The following is a 26,716-nucleotide window of genomic DNA, read 5'->3' as shown; positions in this document are numbered from 1 at the left end:
TCAAAGCTGTTTATGTGTTTGATGTCAAATTTGATGACATTGATTAGGTGTTTCTGTCAGTGTAACATCAAATTTGACGATAAATTTTGAACAGCTTAACATATTTTGCACTTTTCCTGCCTCCTTTTTGATATTAAACAACAAAACTGATTAATTTTGATTATGTCCGGGTGGGATCCGGGTAAGCACCCACTCCTAATTTCTGAGAAAATTACATTATCAAGTTTCCAGGTGCTTATAGGGATAAATAAGGTTGATGTAGTGATATATGTGGTGAACATCCTCTATTGAATGTGAATAAAAGTGCAGTCATCTTGCTCACAATTTCTATTCATAATTAGCCTTTCATCAGTGCAAAATGACTGAATTGTACAGTAGATGCAAAAATATTCGTTTTGTAAATGATCTCATCAAAACTCACAAATGTCTGCTGCCCTAAGATTATGTTTTCATGGCTATAATATGGAGGAGCTGTCAGGGCAACTGAAAACACACGTCAACCATTCTGTATTGAAAACACACTCGGTGAAGTTCCGCACCATTCAAAACCACCAAACCGAAACAAAAACATTTATCCTCGACCTCTTCTGATGAAAGCTATCTCCACTCGATATCATAATGATTTTATCAGCTGCATTCAGAGACTGTGACACACGTCGGATATAAACTCCAAATGAAAGTCTGCAGTTTCCACTAGAATGCTTCGTTGGTTTTTCAATTTCCAACACACACACACACACACACACACACACACACACACTGCTGGAATACATGATGTATTATTGCCTTGGCATGCATCTGTCTCCATCTGATATGATTAAAAGTTTTCACAGTCCATGACCAAGACATTGATCGCACTCTAGTGTCTGTTTACAGGGACTAGATGCTTCAGTGGTTCATAATAATTACAAATATGATCTGTCCAAACTTGCCCACTACTCTGCTGCACTCAATCACTATTGTCTATTCCGGAGTTATTCCAGAGTTCATACCGGTACTTGATCACGTCACATAATCTTTGTGGATAATATGTACATGAAGTTTGAAAAGGGTCGGTTACAACAGTAGTGTACCAAAATATGTTTCAGAATCTACACAAAAACTGCTTTGTTTGACAAGGATTGACATTTTCTTATATGAAAGAGCATGAATTATTTTTATCGCCTCCATAAAGTTACCATCACTCATGGCTAAATTTATATACTTGTCCTTGATATGCATAAAATTATCAATACAGTAGTTTCTCTCAAATCATAAAGTTCTGCCCTTCATTTGAAAGTCTCCATTCTCGATATTTTCTATGAACTTGTATTTCTTCAGTTATGCACATTTACCGGTATACCGTACAGAGGCCGTTTTAAAGATGATCACCATCACACACGCAAGGAACAATCCTGCCATGTGAAAAGATGCCATGCCATGGTGAAAATTTTGGCATGAATCATACATTATTTGAGGATCCAAAGTTATCAATTGGTTTTGATTGACAGCTGGGTCAAAGGTCACTTTTGTTGAAAGTACATGGTAACATGGCATGAAAAGATTCAATGCATGTTGACATGGAAACTTTTGAATTCCAAACTTGCACACTATGGGTATACAGTGTACATACGGTTTCTTTATGAAGACTATGAAAAGAGCCTGTTCGGGCACAATTGCATCATTCTATCGGTATTCAGACTATTGAATGAATACTGTGGCAGACCAACGTTGCCAGGGTTTCTATCAAATGTCATGAACCGAACACTGTCAAATGTCATGAACCGAACACTGTGTTCAACATTCTCTCACACAGCACCTTGATGGACTTCTTCACATATTTCAAAATAATTGTTTTCAAAAATAACAACCATGTAAAATGAGAGAAATATGGCTAGTAATGGTTTGGATTGGGTGATGCTATAATGATTGTATTTGTGCTTTTGGTTGGCACAGAGTGATGACAGTTATGATATGTATGATTGAAGATCTGTAAATGACTATTTCTGGTGTTAAAATTTTGCAAAGATGATAGTTCTGAAGATGCTCAGTGTGAGGTGATTTTTAAGTCAGTGTGTATCTGGTGTGATTTGTTATGAGGTGATGGATGATGAGGTGGGTTGGGTTGTGAGGGTACATTCAGTTGGTGCAATGTGAGGACTGGTGTTTCATGGGTGATTTCTTGTGAGGTGGTGGGAAGGAGGTGGGGGGGGGGGGGGGGAGTTGTAGAGGTGCTGGGTTATGAGGTGTGCTAAGTTGCCAACCGGAGACATTCAGTTGGTGCAATGTGAAGACCACTGTTTCGTATATGATTGTTGTGCAGGTTGGGAGGGGGTTTCACAGATGATGGTTTCTGAAAAGATACGGCTTTTGTGGGCAACAGTACAGGTAATGTGTTGTTGTAAATGATGGGTAAATTGTGTGTGGGTGACACAAATAGCCGATGGGTTGTCTTGGCAAAGTGAAAGTTGATGGGTAACGATGGGTAGAGATTGTTTGGCCCTTATTGTGTTTGTGATGGATGATACTGTATCTTTGGCCAGCTGTAACTTCACTAACTAACAAACTGTACGTAGAGAAAATTTTAATGATTGTATAGGTTAGGCTGTTTCATGGAATAGAAGTTGTCAGACCGGGCCCACCTGTTAGAATCTATGGGCTTCCTTAAAGACCATGTACTAAAGTTGTGAATAACGATTACTTAAGTGGGCTTGGACTTCATTGGTGACAGGTTGAACAGGTTACTCTACAGGTTATGGGTTGGGAGGGTCCTATTTCAATTAAATTCATAGCTGTAGTGTGTGAGCTATGGTGAACTGTGGAGAGAATTTTAATGGAGATGGGTTAATTAATGTGATGGTAATTCCACTGAGTATTGGTTTGTGAGATCTGTCATTGACACGTGTGATGACAGTTGCACCTTAGAAGCCTTTCTCACTAATGAGGTGACACCATTGAGTGGGATCAGTGTAAATCACAGTGAGTGGGTAGATAGTTTGACAAGATAATCCTGGATAAATTGTCTCAAATCTGACTCAAAATGTTTGCATAGGCAGCAACATACAAGGTGAGCTTGTGTACCGGTACAAAGTTCAGTAGTCATGAATGGGTTATGCATTCTGTAAACGCTTTGTGATTTATAATTAATATGATAGTTGTGTTAGTAAGCCTCATAGTTTTTACGATTGCCTTGCGCAAGAGTACTGGTATTTGTCTCTTTTATCACCAAATTTGGAAGATTCAAGTCCTTTTGTTATTTTTGAAAGATTGGGAAATGGTGTAACTAGGTTGAGGTACATGTAAGCATGCCATTGTCAGTTCTGCTGAGTATGACAAAATGATGTACATGACAAAGTTTGACAAAACAATATAGTGATGACAAACTCCAACACCAAATTCCATCTAAAATTGTGACTGCATCCATCTAAATTGTGACTGCAATTTACCCTTGTATGGAAGGCATGACAAGTGGATGTAGGGCATTCCGTATGGAACAAAAAGAAGCTCAAAGCTATGGTTCACGGATAAAGCCACCGCTACCGGACACAATACACCGCATTGAATTCTAACCCACACACAGCATCTGATTTGGACAAAAGCGCCAATAAATATACAAAACACAGCCCTTTGTGATGTCAGAACAGACCAGGCCATTGAACAGTGATCATGACAGTGTAAAAACACATGAACACGCTGACAAAAGAAAGCCAGTAGCTTTGACAGACACCTTGTTCAAATGTGTACAATTTATTATCTCCCAGCAAAAGGCATCTTTAGAGTAATTCTGACCCCTCTGGTCACACTGAATGACTTGTATACTTCCACTACTTCACTAGATCCACAAGTCTACTTTTCCATGGCTATACTTGACTGCATTCCAGGATGAATGTTGTCAACTCTTGTCTTGTTTGTGTGGCAAATACCAATGGAATGCTACTTGTCTTGATGTTTTTGCCAACATGCATGCAAATACATGTCATGTATGTTCTCTGAATTGTGTAGCCCTTACTGCTATGCTAATTAGCTGTTTTTTTAATAAAAATCTGTGATGTATGGTGCTATGATTTTATTCTGAAATCACACAAAATCTTATAAATAATAGTGCTTGTGCAAACTATACATGTACAGTGCTGAACATAAAACCACAAAAGCATCATTCCATGTTGCCCTTTCCTTCAAAAACTGATCTATGATTTTTTCCAAACTTTTACTTTGAATTTCTCTCTGATCAGGCATTGCCGAACAAAGCATGTAAGTTGGATCACCAGTAACATTAGACTTCTATTTCTGTAAAATCATTTATTTACACTTTGGCTTGATTTCGCTCCTTTTTGATGTTTTTGACATTTTTACTGGGAAATTCACTGATTTTACTAGAAAAAAAAGATCACTCTATTGTTATTGAATTTAACTTTACTTGGATGTAATTTAGCAGGTTTCATTTATCAGCTAAAACAGCAGCCAAACTAATTATCGGTAAATAGTTATTGCCGTTACATTTTATATCTATTCTTAGCCCTTTGAGTGCTGTAATTTTTTCCCACCAAAATTTTACTGCCACATTTTGCCAATTTTTATGAATTTTTCTGAAATATTTGATTATTTTGGACTAAATGGACATCACATTTCATTGGCTACTTTTTTTATCAAAACTTTGGCAAAAATCTGAGAAAAATTGACTAGGGTATATTTTGTCAAGGGAGAAATATTGACGTTGGCGCTCAAAGGGTTAATGAAGTTTACGTACGACAGACGGTTATTTATCTTTTGTTTTCAATGAGAACTGAGTGTATATGTTTACAATGAGACCCAATCACCTGTGCCATGTGAAACACACATATATGTCCTTTAAAATGACTGGTCATGAACAATACTTGGATTTTGCTGGAAACATTGGAGAAAGTTTGAAACAGCACCAGTCTGGTCTATTTCCCACTGTAGTATGCTATGAAATTGATAGAAATATGATACATTATCTGCACAGTGTTCTCCCCAGGCCATTTTAGCGTAGCGGTCCCGCTACGCTTTAGCCTCTCCCCGCTACGCTTTGATTCTCCCCGCTACGCTTTAAAATATTCCCGCCATCCTTTAGTTCACACACCGTCGGCCGTCCGGACGGTGGTACACACGCTCTGCGTAGCTTAGCAGCTGTTGCGTGCATCGTCTACACATTTGCGCTCACTGCAACTTTCAACGTGGTGAAAGAGTGGAAGGTGTGAAGTATGGTATGCATCAGATAAGTTGTCCGGAAGTGTTGAGAGGAACGTTAAAACAATAGAAGAATCGGCTGGGTTGTTCACAAGTTTTCATTCTACAACTACTAGTAGCCTATTACGACCAACAAAGACCTTTACAGTCGGTGGGTCGGTACATACATCGGCGACAAGTATTCACCGTGAGTTAGCACTAGCAGGGCCTTTGATCACTCTCCAATGCTTTGATCAACGAAATGGGCCGCAAAAGAAACAAGAGAAGCAGTTGACTGGTGAGGTTGATTGTGATTTTACAACGATGATCGTTCTTTGGACCGAGTACGATCACGATCGCGTTCACACTGCATTCCAATATGGCGGCGGCCATGTTGGCCGCATTGTTTATAACCTGTCGACATTGATCGTGGCGTCACATGTGGTTCCACTCTGACACGTTCTCTGAAAGATTTATACCTGATTTTCGAGTGATTCTAGTCATACTTAGTTCATGTCTTGTAATCATCTTGGTGAGATTTATAAAATCAATAATCGAACGACGATGTTCAGTGGCAGTGGTAGTTACGCAGAGAGAGAGAGAGAGGGGGGGGGGCCCGCTGGTTGAAATCGATCCCCGTGATGAAAAATTATTCGTGGTGTTTGTCGTTCAAAACCGATATAAACTCAATTACATTTGAATGGTGTACAGCCTTGTGAATTTTCCTCTTCGTTGGCAATTTTTGACAATTTTATTTGCAATATATGTATTAATGAAACTCCAAACAGACGAACCATTTCTTGCTTTCAATCTGAACTTGCTGTTACTGTTTGAATCTTCTGTTTTATTAATTGTACTTGTAATTACAATACTGTGATGATTTATTTAAGTGTAATAAAGAATTTCCATGATGTTCAAACTGCATACTTGTGTGTTACCATTGCATTTTGTTCTGAGTGTACAAGTATGTGTGGGTGCATGTGCATGCTTATATACATATGCAAATGCAAATTAATGAATATGCAAATGATTATGCAAATTAGCCGCTATGCTTTGGCTTGATCCTGGGGAGAACACTGCTGCACTTATGACTGTAAAGATATTCTCGGATTTAACAATTCTGAAACATGACAGTCTCCTGGCTTTATGTCAGTTGGACACTGACTTCATATGTCACTTGGTGTTCTGTTTTTTAATCAAATTAATTCCCTCAGTGTTGTTGCAAGTTTCTATATGAACAAAGGCCTACAGAAAATACACACATATAACCTTTGGTGAAAACTCAAGCAAGTATCTGATTCTGAGTCCAACTCATCTTAGATTGGCCAAAGTTTTAGTGAATTTAAGTGATGAATATATCTTTCAAGTGTAATCTAACTCTGTGTCTTTGGTCTCATAAACTAACTGTGAGTTCAAAGGTAGAGTGGCTGTCACATCATCAACCCAAAAACATTACTGATGTCATGTCCATTTAAAAGGTGAGAAATACTGTACTGACCATGGATACTAGATAGACAGGGCACTGTGCTGACTTTATTCAAAGATGACATCAACAACATAAAACCAAAATTCTTAACTTTCTACTGACTCTGTTGATACATATAAATGTACTTGAGAACTTTGTTTTCACAAATGCTTTTCTGGCCCTAGTGTTGTAATGAACTTTCGCACGTAACTCAACCATGTGTAGAGTATTTAACTTTCATCAATGAAACAGAAAATGAAACTACAAATAATTTTACATTAAAAACATTTACTTCAAAGTGGGATTATAATTGGCTACCATCATCAATCTTCCAGTGTCTTATCAGCAGATCAGTACAGCTGTTCCTATATATGTGTCACAGCAATGACCTTGACCTACATTGCAGGTCAAAACTTACAGGTGAGATAAGTCTACAGTATATCTGATATTCAATAAATCATCAATGTCACAACTTCAAGTACTCTACATCATTGGTATGATTAATTGTAAACTACAATGAGTTGCGTGAGTTAGAAGTTCCCGCCAAATTTGAGAAGAAAATTACATAAAAATGCAAGTCTTACTTTTCAAGTAAAAAAATTGTTTTTACAGAGAAAAAGGAGCCAGTATTTCGAAACCTGCCCCAGCTGTAGAATTTTATCCTTGTAAAATTCTTTCATGCAGTTATAGTGGAAATGGTTGAACATTTTTTATTCATGCATTAACCAGAGGTATATGTATGGCTATCTGATTTGTTCACTGTACTGTACATGAATTCAGTTGTACTGCAACATATGGTCCAATAAGTGTTTTGCTTTACCACATATCACAACACTATACATTCAACTACTTCATCAAGTCTATCTTTGCTATACATGTTCATAATATTAATTACATGTGAACATGTGTTTAATGCATGTATCGATATGCACTACACACATTTAACAGTGTGTAACAAAATTTTGCTACAGTTAAGTGCTGTAAACCTTCTACACATGTTTTTAGTGCATGTATCAAAGTACAATTTGAATAAATACAGCTCAGTGATGAGAATAAATGATAAGCTCACTAATTTAATCTGAGCCGTTAAAGAGTTTCTTGGTAGCTATGGATTGCTTCCTGTTTTGATCCAGTACCGGTACACAATGATTCATGTCACCTTGTTAAATTAAACATTTCTATGTCGCTATGTGTTTTGTAACTTTCGTGTATTTGCTGCAAGCAATTCGGAAGGTTACAGGGCGGCAGATTGAACAATGGTTTGGAAAGAAAGTCCACTTTCAGAGAAGCGTAAGTTTTTCAATAACCATTGCATGTTTGGTGAGTTTTGAACGATTTCAAACACGCAGCTGAAGTGTATCAAAGCTAACAGACTGTTTTACTCATTGTCTTGGAGTTATAATCTGCGAACCATGATTTCAAGTAGAGTACGCCTTGAGGGCAGATATTTGGACTCAAATTTTTACTGCGCTTTGTGCTGACGTCCTGCTTGTCCAGACTCATTCTGATGTTTGCAATGTACATGAAGTTTTCATCTTGTTAAAATTTTTCACCATGGAGTGATTACACATGGGGGTCGTTTTACATGGGGGTCGTTTTTTCAAACATCTGTGAAATTTTATTGTAGGTAATTTTCTCTCATGCAAAAATTTTGCAAGATGACCTCTGATTTTTATTTTTGATGATGAGAGGGAATGGTACATAGTTTCCTTAGGAAAGTTGAAACAAAAGGTAAAATCTTTCAGTTTCGCGGCATGTACAGCGTAACTGACATATATACTTACAAGCGGAGTCTAGGAATTTTGCTTTGCTATGTCATGAAAACAATGGGTCTGATGTTTAATGGAACAACATGGATTCGAAAATGCAAAGTTTGGTCATGGTTGTGGCTTGTTTACCTTGTGTGACCTTTCTAACTGATTTGACACGCATCAATTGGAGATGTCAACAAGATTTCCTGTAAACAAAACATTAATAGTGAATGGTTTGCAGGCATTGAAATCAAAATGTTGATGTTCTAAAATTGGAAGGCAAAATATTTAGTTATATATGCTGTTAGTTTGGAATGTGGTGATTTAAATATTAAGTAAACTAACAGTAAAGATCATCTGAAACCAAGCTGCTGTGAATAGATTTCTGGAACTTCATTTCCAATTTTGTAGTTTATACATCCATAATTTGCATCATTTAAAGTTAAGCTTCATATTCAGTTGAATGACAGCCAGGCTATGACACAATGAAAGCTGTTAATAAGTAATAGAAATTCCTGCCAGAATGATGCCAACTTGTCTTTTCTGGTTCCAGAGGTATTTCAGTACAGATATTCATCAATAACATTTCCTCACTTGCATTTTGGATGGAAATTGAAACACTGAATTTGTGAAATCATGTGTAGCTGTGTAAATTACCCTTGAATTTAAAACGCTATATGAATACCAAATACTTACAATACATGTACCATAAAGCAAAAAAAAACCTTGATGAAATTCCTGTTCAAGGATTTTACTTCTTCAAGCATAATTTGTAAGCAAAATAATTGTCATGGAAACAAATCAATATTAATAGCTCATTCAAAAGTGTTCAATACAAATAAAACATTCCACGAAGCACATTCAAGTAATTTGGGTTTTTTCAGACTCTGGAGACTGTCACTCAATAGAAAGCTGCCGTTTTGCAGTCCCACCCTGTTAGAAAATTTACACACAAAGGTGGCCATTAAAAACAGTTTTTAGTTTCTCCATCAAGTTTTCGAAAACATTACGAGCAATTTGCACTTTAGTTAAATATATAATACTACAATTTTATTGATTGTTTAGAACTGACTATCTTAATCAGTAAATAGTAATCTTTCACTGTGATTTTGACTTAATGTGAGACAATGTGTGAAATATGTCTTCAGTTTTGCTAAGATACATAAACGCCATCATTAATGTTGCATATTGTGTAGATATGTCAGATCTCAACAACAGAGATGGAATGTTGTTTTCGTCATCTACCGAGGTCACAGAAATCCTTGTCTCAGTTATACAGCAGACATTCTAACAGAATCAGTAGACAAGAAACAAAATTTTTTAATTGTCTGGCCTCCTTTACCATCCTTGTCTCATTATGTCTTTTGTCACTCAGTCGACCAATGACGTAATGAGAATTGAAAAGTTAATAGGATACAAGGTGAACATTTTTTGAATTCAAATCACAACCATGACATTATTTCTCATTATCAACGATGACAAATTTTTATTTCATGGTGAATAGCTTTTGGCAAAGGAGTATGAGTCTAAATGGTAAACACCGATATGAAGTCTGAAAAAGCCGACAAAATACAATTAGGGATTTGTTCGCATCTGCCCATACAATTTTGTTGAGGTCATGCCTTGGGTGATACAATCATCAAATTAACATAAAATAGTGACATGATAGAGGAAACACAAACATTTGTTGTTTAGTGTCATGCAATTTATTGGTTTGGGCAGAAAAACCAAAACGATGATGACATTATTGATTATGCCATGACTGTTGATATTACTGCATGATAAACATACTTTTATCAACTTCTGAACTCTAAAAGTTTAAATGTTTTTAAAGTCTTCTAAATTACACATTTTATCAATCTACTCATACTGACAATAAGAAGTCAGCTACGGAATGTGGAGAAAACCTTCTCATAGAAATACTGTCTAGAGCATTTCACTGAGAAAGATGTTGGCTACTGAAGGGGTATTGTCAATAGTTGACACCCTAAGCTAATTTTCTTAAGCCATGCAATTTCAGGATTCCAGGGGAAAAAAGACAAAATTCTTTGGCTTCTTGTTGTTGCCACTCTGTCACAATATTTTGTTTGCACATAACAGAGAGATGTGTTCACGAATAGTCCTCACCTAGACTAGACATGACAAATTTATAAAGGAGTTTCCCTGACTGCCCGGAGTGTAGTCTAACTTTACACACTTCTGTCTGCTTTGCCGATGGCTAGAAATCTAGACTGGTAAACAGTTACACACTTTGTGTCTGCTTTGTTGAAGGCTGGAAATCTAGACAAGTAAACAGACTTTTGAGAAGTACCTAGTTTTCTCTGGCTAGCCATTTTTTCTCTCAATAAAAGTTGTAGTTTTTCCTCTTAATGATACTTGCAAATATTGTGTCCTAGTTCTGAGTAACTGAAAAAAATCATCTCTTTTTTATCATACTATTATTGGACTCATTAAACAAGCATTAGTAATGAAAACTTCAATAATACATCCACTTTGAGATAACGACACCTTTTCCCCCTCAATGTTGATAAAATTTTCTTGATGGAATATCATGCAGCATATATCATTCATGAAATTCAACTTGCGAAGTGGTGGGGACTGTAGATCAATGGTTTTCAGTATTTTTTTTTTAGTCCTTTGAAATTGTAGATAGCGTGTTGATAGATGGAATGTATAACATTACAGATACATTATCCATATTGATGAAATATATCAACCAATGCTGTCACATGTTAGTATTGTTACTGTATTTTGATACAAGAGATTCCTAATAGATTCTTTCTGCTGGTAAACATTGTTGCAATATTTTACCATTGACCAATCAATGTGTTTTGCTTAACAGCATTGTATCTTTCAAGGAATGGCCAGAACAGCACTGGGATACTGAGGTCAGAGGTCAGACCACCTTCCCCGAAAATCAATGCAAGTTCAGTGTACATGCAGATTTGTCAGTCTACCACAGAATTGGAATCTATTGACATATTTATTTCACTAACCCCGGAGTTCAGTACTCAGGATATTCCTTTGTCTCAGAACTCTCTAGTTCTCTTTCTTATTGAAGTTTCTCTGTGAAATAAATCTACAGCAAGGTCATACAAAGTCCAAAAAGTTAAGACCCGGGAGGCCGTTTTCACAAGAAAGGACAGGAAGTTGAGTTTTGAAAGCTCTACTGCCTGTAACTTTTGGTATCTCCTCTAATTTTTCTAATTTTTTTCCTGTATGAAAATTTTAACTTCTTGTTCTACTCCTGAATTCATTGCAAAATGCAAACTGGCAAACACAGCCTGTATGTGACTGTAATGTTGAATGTTATTGTTGACAAATAAATTTTAATCTGGGCTGGAATTCGCTTTCAAACATAACACACAATATGTTTCATTCAAAAGTTTAGTCCTTTGTATTTCAACATAAATCAGCAAGTAACAGAAGGAAATGTAGGAGTGTATTTCAAAGGAAAATAGTCTACCAATCATTAAAATGTTATGGAAAATGGAGCTTTTGTCCCTTTACTGTCTGCTGTTGTGGGGTGTGATTTTGTTGTCACTCTATTACCACATGAAGAAAACACAACAGTTAAGTTAACCTTGAACTGATTTCACAAGCTACTCCACAAACAGGGTCCCTGAATCCAAAAACCACAGAAGCACGGCTTTATGAGCTCTACCAAGACCACACCATGCTGTGTTAAAGAGGAACCCTGACTTCAGTAGATAGAAATCTAAACAGTTGACACTTGATGAGAGATTACTTCTCAGGGACAAACTTCAGCAGAGAAATGATATGTCCTTCAAACTTTTGTGTTTTTATTTACCATCATGTTTTCCAGAAAATCAACCTTTGATAATTTTTCTCCGATGGTGATGACCCAGAAAAGCTCACACCATATAAACATCATCTTCTAGAATTTGACGTAATATTTGTGTTTTAGTGATCACCAAGGGTTGTCATTTAGCTCTAGAAATGTACAAGATACATGTATGTTCACAAGCAAAATGATCATACTACATTTGATATTAATGATTGATAATCATGCAGAAGACAATATTTTATCATTATCAGATACAGACTTATTCAAACAACTGGGAACTATAATGTTAACCTATAATAGCCTTGGAAGATATCTATATGTTTTTCAAAGTAATTGTTGGTCAAAGGCTATGTACAAATAGCAGGAAAATTCTTATTCCTAAATATGTTTCAATTTTTTATTACAATATTAATTTACTTCCTGCCCTATGACCATTCTGTCTATGAAATTATAAGTTTAATCTGTGATACATGTACATAGCAATGTTTGGCTACAATTATTATAACAGGGTTTTAAACAATTTCAGATCAAGTTATTCCAAAGAGGTATCATGGTTGCTAGGAGATTACTGTGAACCACATCACTGCCAGGTCAAAGCTGAACTGATTTATATATTAGACAGAAAAGTCAGTGAAAATCACATTTTGACGTAACTTTTTCCAATTGGCAAGTGGTTAGGTCTGTGAAAATACGCTTTGTGGGATGTGTTATGCTTTACTGGTTTCAACTAACAAGCTCCAATGGTGATGGATGTATCTGGCCGGAAGAGGGTTGAAACTGGCTGATAATTGATATCTAAGACTGTAAACCTTTGACTTCTAGTACTGTATCCCCCTCACGTCTAACAAATTAAACACTGATCAAGGTGAATTACAGGAAAATGTTCTTTGAAGTCAGAATTATTACAATTATGGTGGCCACATTTTGAAAATGAAAAATGCACACAGAGCTATCCAGTTTCAGGGTAATTCATGTCAATGAAATTGCAAGGGAATCGTTTTTTGATGACAGCTTTTAAAGCAACAGATCACGATTAACAGTTAGATATTACGTGAAAGACAAAATTAAGCTCATGTGTATTAATTGCTTATGACTAGATCACAGAATGGAAATATAGATCATGGCTAATATGAAACATAAAAAAAAGAACTGAAACATATACAGTGGTTGTATGATTGCGCTGAGTTGAAAGTTCATGACACATATAATAAGCCTATAATTGTACTGATTTTATCTTTATCGTGTTGGGAAAGATAGAATACCTGCATGGTGACCCTCTACCAGAATGCTATCATGATAATGGTGTACAGTACAAACACAATGAACGTCAAAACATGATGTAAATTTTACATCAGTTGTCTGTATGAATGTGATCTATGAACATCACCAGTTCCTCTGAACAATGATATGTTGTATCAGCCTTAATAATGTCCATCAGCTTTCATGCTACATACCAGTGTATACCTGTATGTGGACATATTGTGTTTGTATACGTTTCTTATGAAGGGCAGTGAAGCAGTAAATATTAGTTATTAAAGTCCAGCAGAAGTCCCATGGGCATTTTACACAGGTTGTCCTTGGTACACTAAAAAACAATCATACTCGAGGACATCAGAAATGTATCTGTGTTCAATAGTTAGAACATAAACATTTTACCTTGTAGTGATGTTAAAACTAATATCTCGACATAAATAAATGTATATTGACTATGATTGCAACACTTTCACGAAACAATTTTCCTGCTATAGCGGTCGAAGTTTACAGAAAGACTTGCATCAAAAATTTTAGGGTGAAAGGACTTAACCTGTTCAACCTCAATTCCCTGTAAACAAGTCAGCAATTACCATTGATCAAAAGAGGTTTGGACCAAACCATTGCAGTGAAAGGGGTGAAAATCACCCCTGCAATTGAATATGTAAGTTAATGGTGCATGTAGACCAAAACAACATTTGATGACTCAACCGTTGCCTGAGCCAGACAGAATACCTGCATTAGTGACCAGGCAGGCTTTGCTCTTTGTATGTCTGTCTCTTACAACTCTTATACTAGTACGTGTTTAGTTTCTAATTGTCTATTGGGAACTTGTGGAATAAGACGTAGCTGGAGCGTATTCACAGAATCCGGTCTCACAATAGTCGTCTCTGAATTACACTCTCCAACCCTCACGACAAAGCAAACAAAGTGGTTACCCGCTTTGATTCCACAGACACCTATCATTGATAAGAAACCATGGTTAATACCCTCTGGTTGTTTACTTTGGCAGGGAGCAGACATTATTAGTTGTTAAAAAAATTGTGGGACAAACGAATTGTCAGTTTGACATTTGAGTTTGATTGTCGAATGCTAAGCCACACATCCTAAAATGATGTCACACACGTATGTGAATTGCGGTGTACCACAATCCTAGGTACACGATGAGATCACTCATGGACACACCCAATAACAATTTAATTCAGAAAATACGAATAATAGCTGTTGTGGTTTGGCTGTGGCTTGAAGAGCTATCCCAAACCAAAACACTTCATCTCTATCAACAATTGTATGTAATAACAGCAATTTTGTGTGTTGCTAAATTAAAACAAATACTAACGTAAATTGTCTGTAAATTTTTTTAAGTTTGGAAGTCATACATGTGCTTTAAAATCACAAAAATTTCAAATTCTGTTTTGATACACACTACAAATTCTGAGTACGTTGTACGATCCACAGCAGACTACACTTCATTGTTGACTTTCTGACAGTTTATACATGCAGTACAGCATACAATACATTGGCATAACTGCCGACTGTCTGGCAGCGTTAATCGATTGTCAGACTGAAACAAAGCCCATTGTTCAACACTTTCCAAGGTTTTTGTTCTCAAAAATCTGACAAAATGGGTAACAGAATGCCTGCATATTTTTCCTGCAGTCTTTTAGTATTACATACTTAACTCTTTACATTTCTATTTTTAAGCCCTATACCCATTCAATCATACCAGTTAGTTAGGATTACTGAACATTTCAGAGCATGGTGGGTTAATTTTGGATCGGACACCAGTAACTTTTTATGCACAAAATGATGATTTCCAGTTCTGAGGAGAGGTCATTATTGTATAATACTAAAAGCTGTAAAATGATTTTTAATGTATTCAGGCAAAAGGCCACACTCAATGCAAGTTGCTAAAAGGCCATGCAATTAGAGCCTAAAAAGCCCTCAACAAATTGACGCTCTTCAGCTTGTCGGAATGCAATCACAGATAATGTCTTTCAAAATTTTGTGAATTTTTCTCTTATTCACAAAATATTCATGATATTTGTGTTGTAACTTGAAATGTTACGTTGAACTTGTGATAATTAATGGCCATTGTCCTCTTTGGGTCAAAAACTTCACTGAAAGAAAGCTATTGACGGCAGAAACGTGACAATGTGCCATGAATTTTCATGCAGGTAACATGTAATATTAAACACTACAGCTGATAAGGTCACGGGGTCGAGCACTGTGGGTAAACTAAGTACTCTAAATTTGCCATCACTTGGTTATAAATCATTTTAGAATTACAAATGTTGTAGATTTGGGTTTCTGACAGCTGAGCTGCGCTGGATTGCAATTGGCATAGAATGTAACACAATTGACGTTATTAGTAATATCATACACTTTGAAGGAAAGAAACTGAAACATTAGGAAAACTAACTGATATCCACTTAAATTGATTTGCATAATGGATCAGATATACCTTACAATATCACATCAGAGCATAGACCCGCAGTTTAATCTTTACAGCAATCTGTTCAGTTTCCCATGCTAGAATATCTTTACACAATTTACAGTTAGCTAAATGTTGACCACCCACACACTGTAATCATCTACCTTTTACAAACAGGTAGAATAAATTTGGAGGAGTACCCATTTCAGGACTTAACTTAACTGTGCACATGGCCTTTGTTTACAGTGCGGACATAAGAGATTTGCTCATTTATAACTCATTAACCCTGTGTCAGACTTTGGTGTTATTTCCGATTACACAACATGTGAGTGCCGTTTCTTTTCCAACCTAGTGTTTGGATTAATTCATTCACGGAGTGACAGTCCGGAACGTACACATATACACTGCATGCGTACACTTTCTTACAATCATGCACAGGCTATACACAATATGCTTGTCTTGTTCCCAGTTATGCTGCTCCATACACAACCCACCTGTGTTGTTCCCGGTTTTGCTGCTTTCAATGAGCTGTTCCTGGAGTCTGCGTATGACCCCTCCTTTCTTGTTTTGGTCCTGCATCTTGGCACCACCGGCAGGCTTGTTTTCCTGGGAGAGATTCACAGAGATGTAAAATTTTCAAGTGGTCTCAGTCAGTCTCATACCCAGTGATGGTAAACTGTCAGAGTAATGCTCGATATTTTAATAGGGCTTGTTCACTCACTGATGTGTGAAGCCAACATATCAAGCTTAAGTTGACCCCTCAGCTGAGTGATGATTACTAACCACCTGTGTGAATGCTGGCACCTCTAAGCTGTGTTTAATTAATAACGCTGTCTAATTTTGTGGAACTACCGTTACATCCACTGCTATATCAAATACATACACATACTTCAAAACTACACTACCAGCTCAGCAAATATCAACTTTGGTCTCTGAAAAGGTTGAACTTCCTGTGGCATTCACTGGAGAGAAATTCTAAAGATAGAAGCTTGATTGGAGCAAAAGTAGCGGTAAATAGTGAATGGACATTATTGACATTGTTTGTTTAGTGGGTGTTCTTATCATCTGTCACAAACTACCTATTCCTAGGAAACTGAAGTGTACCACCTTAAATTTGACCTGCAACTCCAAGAGTTTTCAATCATCATGAATGGTACAGTCAAAATCACAATACTGCTAAGTGTGTTTCCTGTAACATATCTCTGTAAAGTACAGTATGTGACTTAGTACGGAACATTTTGTATTTTTTTTTGCTTGCCATGACCCAAAGAAACTGAAAAGAATTTGTGTCATTTTTCAAAATGCAAAAAAGATATTTTAGTATCGGTATAATATGGTCAGTCAGGTTACCAGAACATATTTTCATGGCCATGACTATTACTTCATCTTCATTTGAAATGTTCATATCAAATTCTGAGCATTTTGGCTTGTCTTTCATGTCATTCATTCATTCATTCAATCGGTCAGTCAGTCAGTCAGTCACAGTCAGTCAGTCAGAAATACATTCATTCATTCATTCATTCATTCATTCAGTCGAAAAGTCAGTGAGCGAGTGAGTTACACAGAGTCAGTCAGTCAGTCATCATTCGGTCAGTCGGTCGGTCTGTTTGTCACATTTTTTTATCAAAATGATAAATCTGTTTCAAGTTATCACTTACAGCTAAGCTTATTTTTAAGTTAAACAAATAACACAGATTAGCACATGTGAAACAGACAACACGAATGAATTATTCATAAATTTCTTAATTCTGTTATTACTGTTTGTTACATATAGTACTGCGGTATTATAATGATGGGGAGATGATTGTCTGAAAGTATCATTACTTGTACCAACCAATGGTCAAATATAGATTTGTCCCTCACATTCAATGAACCTCTATCCCCCATTCACAATGAGTGGATCCATTTATACTATTGTACAAATATAGGTAAACGTAACCAAAGCTTCATTAATGTAATTTGCACCTCGAAAGTGAAAGACTTAAACTTTTGCTCAAACTTTCCTCAGCGAAACTTTCAACCATTCTCTTATCGAAGCAAGAATAAAAATCAGGGGTCACCGTGCAAACTTTGGTACTAGAGAGACAAATAACTTGCGATTTCTCGATATTTGAAATTCAAAATGGCCGCCATCCCTGTGTTAACTCTATGGGAAAAAATAAAATTTTCGATTTTTGAAAAACTAAGACGGTGAAAGCTTCTCTTTTGCCAAGAGCTTCAAAATGAGCCCCCACAAGTGGTAGGTCAGAAGAAAATTGATAAAATTTGAAGGTCCCAATTTCTGTCCCCGAGGTGCGTTCTACCTTAAAGTGGTCAAATATTGAAGGAGTGACAAAGGACTTGTACTTTTTCTAACAATGTGAAACTGATGGTTATATTTTCAATCATAATATCTGATGAATTTGAGCATTGAAATGACTCCATCACCATGGAAATATTCTAACCATTTTTTAATGAGTGACATGTTTGATTTACAATGTTGATAAGGAAATTCATGGAATTAGATAAACAGCAATTGAATTTAATAAATCTACAACTAATATTACAATGAACATTGGAGGAGGATGGTTGGTTTTTTGTTTTGTCAGTGTTTATCTCTAAACTTACTCCATGTTTTCCTGCAGTTGATTTTCCTTTCTCATCACCGGAATCCATTATTAAATCCATGTATGCATCATCAGGAGGTATCTAACACATTCCAAGCAGTATTGGAACAGCAAGGAATCAGTTTTGTTGGAGGGTTAGGGATTAGGGTTACGGAAAAAGACGGGGTGCCAAACAGACATTGGATCTTAAAATCCAGGCATGCATGTTTAAGAGATCAATGGGTCTATCCTTCAACCCAGCATACATGTCTTGATATTCAGCAAAGTACATTAACTCTTTGACTAAAGCCTTAACATTAACTCAGATAACAAGATCTAACTGAATCATTCCCAAGAAAAAGAGGTATTTGTCTTCATCATTTTCATACTATTAAACCAGTGTTAATTAATTTGGACAATCATAGTTTTCAAATGTTAAAATTTACTCATGAAATAAAACATCTATCAAATAAATGCAATATCATTGGTGTGCGAAGACTAGGAGAGTGCCCTCACTTGACATGTACCATTTACTTTGTTTTCACTCATGAGCAGAATATGTTGACAGTGCATTCCGTCATCATCATTTCACTCATTCTTTGATCTGAGATTAAAATTCATTTGGTGAGTCTGGTAGTTCTTCATTTAGCTTATGTCATCCATTAATTTACATTGTTTTGCCTCAACTTCTATTACAAGGTCTTCTATTGTAAGGTCAAGCTGACACAAAAATAATTTAGAGCAAACAAAGATTGTAGTGCTTTCTTAGGATTGCTAGTGAAAATTATTCAACTCAAATGCAAAACAAAGCAATATAATCAAAACATTTCAGTGACACAGAACGTAAAAGAGTCAATATAACATGCAGGGCATTGCAATATCTGTCGCATACAATACAGCCAGTACAAAAAATACAAACAGTAGCTTGATCATGAAAGTTTTACGTACCATTTTTTCAAATATTTTCATATTCTTTGCAACAATATCTTTCTGGGTGAGAACCTCCCCGTCTTGACCTCTGACAATTTTCTTGAAGAACTCCATGGTTTCTTCAGGCTCAACATAGTCTCCCATCAAGTTTTCATCAATGGAGTCAATCTCTTTGATCAGCGTTCGAATCCATCGAGCCATTTCATCTAAGTCATATGCCTGGTACCATGAACAGAAAGTGCATGAATTAAAAGACCAGTTTAAAAAAGTACATCTGATATTAAAACTATTAGCATCAATTTATGTATGTTGACAGTTGGCAGCACCTAACTAAATAAATAATCATGTGTGTAGAAATGTGGAAAGTTTTTGGAAATTATGGTAGCTAGTATTCAAAACAAGCGAAACTTAAAAAGCAAACACTGGGGGCGCTCAACCAACTCCTGCACTCTTGCACTTACCGTACAGTCAGGGCAATCTGAAATTAATATCAATATTCACTGAATTTGAACACATGCTTCAGCTAAGTAATTCATTAGTTGTTACCATATGAAAATTTTATTCTTGTAAAGGAAACCATGTTGATTTACATGTTTGTGTGCCATGGTTCTTGGTATGCACAAAAATCTGTGAGATATTCAACAGTTATAAAAGATACAAAGAATGTTGACTTTGCCAGACTTTTTAAAACTAACTGTGTATTTGAGATTGGAGGGCTTACACCCTGTTGTACATAGCGGCTCCATGAATGTGAACAATGGCATGTATAAAACATCAACAAATACAGACTATTCTGAGTGCATTCACTTTGACTTTTCATCCTATTGCAACTTCATACACAGATGTCTACTTTCTTGAGTTATGCCAAGATAAATACCTCTGCAACTAAGACTGACTCCTTGGCTTGGACAAGTTGGAACAAATAACACTTGGCCTTTTTCTTTCCATCTGGTACAGGCTGTAAGTCACATCCTTGGAGGTGAAGTTGGAATTCAAACTTTTCACTGTTGACTCTGTAACATTTGAACATGCCGTCCTTGATGAGACACCAGGACTTGTTCCATTTGCCGTCACTCAGCTTACCACTGCAAACGTTTAAATACCCTGTGAAAACAGCAAACACAAAAATTATCTTCAATTGAAGTAGCACATCCCTCAACATCAACAGACTTAAATTTTTGTTCAAACTTCCCATATGGAAACTTTCAACCATTTCTTTTTGAAATCAAGAACTCTAGTCTGCGGTCACCATGCAAAATTTTGTACTAGAGACAAAAATCACCAAGTATTTACTGACACTTGAAATTCGAAATGGGCTCCATAATTTTCTGATTTTCGCAAAAAATAAGCTGGAGACAACTTTATTTATTCCATGAGTTTCAAAATGAGTTCCTACACACGGTAGACCAAAAAAGTATTGAAAAAGTTTTAGAGCCTGAACATCTGTATCTGAGGGTTAGTCCCTGAAGCTACTATAGACATGAATACAAAATTAAGTATTTCCTGACTGTATGAAATTATCTCACTAAGGTCATCCTACGGACAAGTAAACTAAATATTAAAGCTGTTGACCAGCGGTTTTGAAAGAACAAGCGACTCAACAGTTGACAGAGCTCTGCTGTGTTATATAGAGAATAACCTTTTGTGACACATGTATTGATGAAGAAGTGGATATCTTTGATTAACATTGAGTTCTGTTTAATAAGTTGAGACTGTACATACTCAGAGAAAGCACCTGAAGAGACAAAGGTTTGAAACTTAAGAAGTTCAAGGTCATCAAAAGCATTATAAGGAATCATGTTACACTTTCATTGCACTGTTTACACAGATTGCATAATTGCTATGAATAGCACATGAGGAATCTTTATACAGCCCAGCTTTACCATAAAAACCCTATCACTTTGACCACTCTTTTAATTGACCACTCTATTTTTTTCCTCAAAAAGTAATTTTATTTTATCCTTACCAAGTCAACCATAAATGGAAATTAGAACTTTCTCTATCTCTATCTCTATCTCTATTGACTATTTTGAGCAATTTCTTTTAGATAACATACAGGGCACAATAAATGACGGTTCAGAATATGTCAAAGTTGGGATTCAGGAAAGTTGCCTTTACATGTTTTAATCCTCCAAGATGGTAAGCATTTCACTATGAACTGTCAAAAAAAGTTGAACTTTCTGATAATTCTACACTAAAATTATTTTGGCTTTGATGATTTCCTAATTAATTCAATTATTAAATCATATTAATTATTTTTTCTGGGTGAATTGATAGGGTTTATACAGTACAAGAATTACATACAATGTAAGTCAAATTTTGACCAAAAATGACAAAAAATTCCTTAAAAATACAGATTTGCATATTTCATCACAATTTGAACAAGTCTAAGTTGGGTTACCCCTAGGGACCTGTATACCAAATAACAAAGCAGTGTTTCCCCTGGGTTCCAAAATCTTGTAGCAAATTTGGCTAGAAGCCCTAAAAAATTATTCGCCAAACCAGATATTCAATTAGCCAAGCCGATACCACCGATCACAAATGACGTCATTTCTTTCTCATTAATATGCAAAAATAAATATTTGTCTGCATTTTCCGTAAGAATGACGGAAATAAACCCTGTTAGTGCTACTATGGATACTAAAAGTAACACCAATTAATGGTTCAGATTACAAGGTGCCAACATCAGCCACACATACAACATAAAATTTGTCCGAATTCCAAGCGACACTTGTCCAAAGTTACGCTTGAAGTTTAGCAAGCGAAGCTCGGACAGCGCACAGCGTGTCAATGGCGCTTGGGTCAGGGGTCATCATCAAAGACGTCAGTGTGTATTCACAGCCAGCTTCAATCGTGCCATGGATCGCGGAAATCACGGATCATAAATCCAAATGTTCACGTCTATTATGTAAACAGAACCGTAAAATATCAAATATATACCCTTTTGATATGAAGAAACATCTTTTTGTTTCACTGACGATCAAGTTAAATGCTCAAATATCGCGACAAGACTTGCGTATTTATTTGCACGATGTGAACGCGGAACTAGGCCGACTCGGCGGACGAGCGAGCGCTTCTCTGAAAGTCTGTATACGATGTCACGTCACAATAAATGTCCGTGATACATTGAAAATTGTCGCGAATTTATATTTAAGGAAGCCAATTCACACAAGTTTCTAACGCCAGTAAAGGTATTTTCTTGTTGGCAGCAATACACCACGAACATTTTCGCTCTTCAGGAGTGCCTTACTCGCTCTACGTTCTAAAAAATGCCATGCGTATGCTTTTGGCCTAGCCCTACGAGTATGGCGAGAGTGTCCGGCTTTGGCTACGCCGCCTCCCACCTCCGTTGTAGCCAAAGCCAGACACTCTCGCCATAATCGTAGGGCTAGCTTTTGGCCATGCATGCCGCTACTTTCCTTTCCAAATTCACGGTCGACTTTACTACATTGATCATAATTTTTCTTTCCATTTTATAGCTTTACTTGCACTAGAATGTGTGTTGTAGGGGTCGTTCCCCCATATTGGTGGAGCAGCCAAAGTCAAAAGGGAAAGTTTGCCGGTTTTGCTTAGTTTCACCGTCACTACGATCCTTCAATTAAATTCAGTGTTGACGATGACATGGCTGTCACTGCACGGAGTTATGTGTAGGCACACATTGCGTGTAGTCAAACCCAAAACTTCGCAACATTTTAGTCAACTATAGTCATGATATACATGCGGTACTATTGATTTGTGAGTTATTTCGTTACAATTTTATTCATACTGTACGTGTTACAAATAGGATCTCCTGACGCATAAGGTCAGGGATGCACAGAGATACGTATAACAGTATTACGTCTCAAGTTGATGCAGGACATGTGCGCGCAGACAAAGTGATGACGTCATAGTGCAATTTTCGATTCGCAAGTTTGGCTAACTTTTGCCAAATCTTCTCGACAAACGCTACTTTTTTTCTCGCATTTGCGATTTGGCGAGCGGGCAGCGGAAACACTGCAAAGCTGTCTGACCAGCGGTTATGAAGAAGAAGATTTTTTACCAAAAACACCTTTTTTGGCATTAATTTGCCTATTTTCAACAATATCAAAAAATTAAAAAAATAGTTTCTCAAAATCGTATTTTTCATCTACACAACAAATATCAAATCAGTAAGTACTGCGGTTCTCAAGATATTTGAGTGGACGGACGCCTCACAAACGGACATACATACATACATACATACATACATACATACATACATACATACAGACTGACGACGGACGCCGGACGGATACCCATCCCAATAGCTTCTATAGACTATAGTCTATAGAAGAAAAACGCTTGAATTTACATGCAGCCATATTTTTATCAAAGAATTTTGGTGAAAATACCGTAATGGAACTTGAATTCATAGACAGATTATGTTCACTGCGTTTCTTTAATAACTTGGAAATCTGAGAAAACAAGTTCATTCAGATCATGAACTACTTTGTCAGTCACATCTGAAAGATTACATGGAATTTATTTGCGTGATAATTTACGTGATGATTTGATATGTTGAAAAAATTTACAAACTTTTATGAATGGCAATGGAGAAAAAGAAAAAGTATAACATTTAGGTTGAAATATACTTCTTGTAAATTACAGTTGACTTCCGATAATTGCTATAAATAATGTAAAGTGTTTTATTGATTAATTGCTTGAACAACCATATACGGTAGGAATAAACGGAACAGTAGCAATAAATGTATCATTCTATGATTCCTCTGATTCCTCATCATTGTGGGGTACGGAAGAGGAGTGTAATGGGGGATGGAAGGAACATGTCATTGTGGCCAGTGGGGAGGGGTAACAACCTTACCACTAGCCTGATATAAAAGTGTTGGGGGGGGGTTAAGCACCCTTATCACTTACCTGATATAGCAGTGTTGGTATCCACAACCCTTGGAATGTCAGATGCCCCCGGACTGGTTGGTGATTTCTTCTTTCCTTTTTTGTTTCTGGCAAATGCCAACAGAGATGACGCTGTCTGTGCAAGACTGTCTGCAAGGTTGGTTCCAAGGTGCTTCTTGGCAATTCTGGGAGACATATCTCCTACATTGGGACATTTTAGATGGAAAATTTTAACAGAGGTTTTCCTTTAATTGGAATTTGTACTTGGAAGCATCTTTTAGTGTGATTAAAAACATGCTATCAACGAAATTATTATCTGATAAAGGAAAGTTATTCTAACTCAAATCTATTACAATAGGAAATATCAAATAAACATTGTCTGTACCTTTGTTTTATAGAGTTCTGTAAATACTATGGTATGCCCGTATGTCTTCTGTGGTCTATGCAGATACTCTATCCCCCAACATAAATAGTTTGCTATTTTTGACTTTCTCCTTAGTTGTAATTTACAATGTATCACTGAGTATATTTACTTATCAAAGCACACATTTACATGTCAAAGCATTCATTTACATATTAAATTATTCATTTAATATCCAATCTGATACATTAATGTATCCAATCATACATCTATATTTCAATTGAAACATTAGGACTTGCATTTTTATATCCAATCATAAATTCATATTATCAATGCATATATCTACATATCAATGCATACATTTCCATATCAATGCGAAGTTAATGACAGACATGACACACAAACTAGTGAACCGCACAGACACTGTAGAGACTGAATTCATACCTCTGGTTGGAGAAGGTATATTGTCAAACATCTCGTCTTTCTTACTGCCTGTACTGTCTTCCAGACCATCAGCAGTTTTCCCAATGACTAGTTTTCTATCAGTGACATCACTACTGGTACTATCTGTCCGTGACAACGGAGATCCAGGTACTTTCTCTGAGCCTTCCATTCCCTCTGAAGCCTTGGAACACTCAATTAAAACCTGAAATGAGAAACGTGAACATAAAGGGTGACTATTGGACAGTTAGCCTTTCTGGTTAGGGAGTTGTACTTGAGGTCTTTAACTCTGGAGTATTTCTTCAACAACACTAGATTGAAGCAAGTAAAAATAGTTTACAAATTAGAATGTTACGGACAACAATGAGGAAAAAACGTTTTCTGTAAATTTATCATAAATATCAAAAGTAGGTAAATGGTAGCTAGCAGATGCCAATAATTAGTCTAATTCTGATGAACTTATAAACGGCAAGGCTAGAATAAAATGTACAATGGAATGAACTGCAAAGAGAACACATCCTACTTAAGCAGTCTTATTTTTTTCAATCAGTAAGGAAGGTAGCTTAGGTTTGTTTTCACTTGCAGCAATGAACATGTACTGGTAGGGTGTACAGCTGAGCAGCACACCCATGAATGTACACACTGACATAGGATATGCTGCCTGTATAAGCATCAACTAACTGTACAACACAATAATGATCACCAAAGGAAAAAAATATACGGAAAGATTGTAATGATTACTTTTACTATTCAGTTGGACATTTGTGTATCAATGAAAGTGGGCTACATAATTATCACTTTCATACATGGGTCAAACCTTGCATTCAAAATGGTAAGATATACAAATTCAAGGTAGTGGAAGGGCTGTGTGGTAATGAACAATCAAATACTTACATCTAACCATTTCTGAGCTTCTTCTTTTCTGCCGACAGCAAACATATATTTCTCAATGCCTGGATGGAAGATTTTCAATACATGGCTTCTTTTCCCTTCCTTCTGAGAGTATATCACATCAAACCCAACCAGTGGAAATCAATGACAACTTTCTTTTCCTCTTTGGCAAGCTTGTAAGAATATGCGATGAATCGCATGTTCCGTATGAGGCAGAATCGTTTGGCCCACTGCGTACCCATGAGTCTCTTCTGATGCAGGATTCCGTATTGTCGCACCGCCGGATCGTTGATGTGCGATGCGAACATTTCCTGTACTTTCCTCTTTTTCTCAGCTTTGTCAGACTGGCTTGAGGATGTGGACTTGTTTGAGCTTTGTCTGGATGGGCTGTGATGACAAAAACAATTATTGTACAACAAATGTTCCTCACAAGAGAATGGAAAATGTCTACCATAACATTAAAAACCTATTCAGAAAATGAAAACCAGATAGCACACATACCCAACATCAGTTTTTGACAATGTTGACATGATAGCGCCCTCTTGTGACATACAATGACATACTTTGTTTTCATTCATTGCCTGGTCATCATGAACAGTATAATTGTGACTATACATAATAAACCATCATGGAAAAAAAGTATGACTAAGTTCCCAAAAATAAATTCATCTATCAACATTGATCCAAATATAAGAACACCGGTAAGTACTGAATGAGATTTTCATGAGCAAATAACTATGCCATTGTTCACTCGGTCAAAG

General features: G+C 36.4%; 1 protein-coding gene across 7 annotated transcripts in view; it reads right to left on the bottom strand.

Annotated features, from left to right (window-relative positions):
• The window catches only part of LOC139137569 (actin filament-associated protein 1-like), a 38,940-nt gene extending 12,767 nt beyond the window's left edge, over positions 1-26,173 (bottom strand). For 5 of the 7 annotated variants that reach the window (XR_011553409.1, XR_011553410.1, XM_070705739.1 and 2 more), the window contains exons 1-7: positions 25,959-26,173; positions 25,068-25,269; positions 24,284-24,463; positions 20,268-20,494; positions 19,409-19,609; positions 18,483-18,563; positions 16,370-16,481 (exon numbers count right to left, since the gene is read on the bottom strand). Coding sequence is in view for 5 of the 7 variants with exons in the window: in XM_070705739.1 (XP_070561840.1) it covers positions 16,370-16,481; positions 18,483-18,563; positions 19,409-19,609; positions 20,268-20,494; positions 24,284-24,463; positions 25,068-25,269; positions 25,959-26,003 (1,048 nt within the window). In the remaining 2 variants the exon portion in view is untranslated. The remainder of the gene's footprint in view (positions 1-16,369; positions 16,482-18,482; positions 18,564-19,408; positions 19,610-20,267; positions 20,495-24,283; positions 24,464-25,067; positions 25,270-25,958) is intronic. The other 2 variants (XM_070705742.1, XM_070705743.1) reach the window with 1 other exon arrangement.
• Positions 26,174-26,716: the final 543 nt, after the last annotated feature.

This window comes from Ptychodera flava, chromosome 7, assembly GCF_041260155.1.
Source record: "Ptychodera flava strain L36383 chromosome 7, AS_Pfla_20210202, whole genome shotgun sequence".
Taxonomy (NCBI): Eukaryota; Metazoa; Hemichordata; class Enteropneusta; family Ptychoderidae; genus Ptychodera; species Ptychodera flava.
The sequence above is the reverse complement of the archived record's forward strand: the minus strand, read 5'-3'. Positions and strand labels throughout refer to the sequence as shown.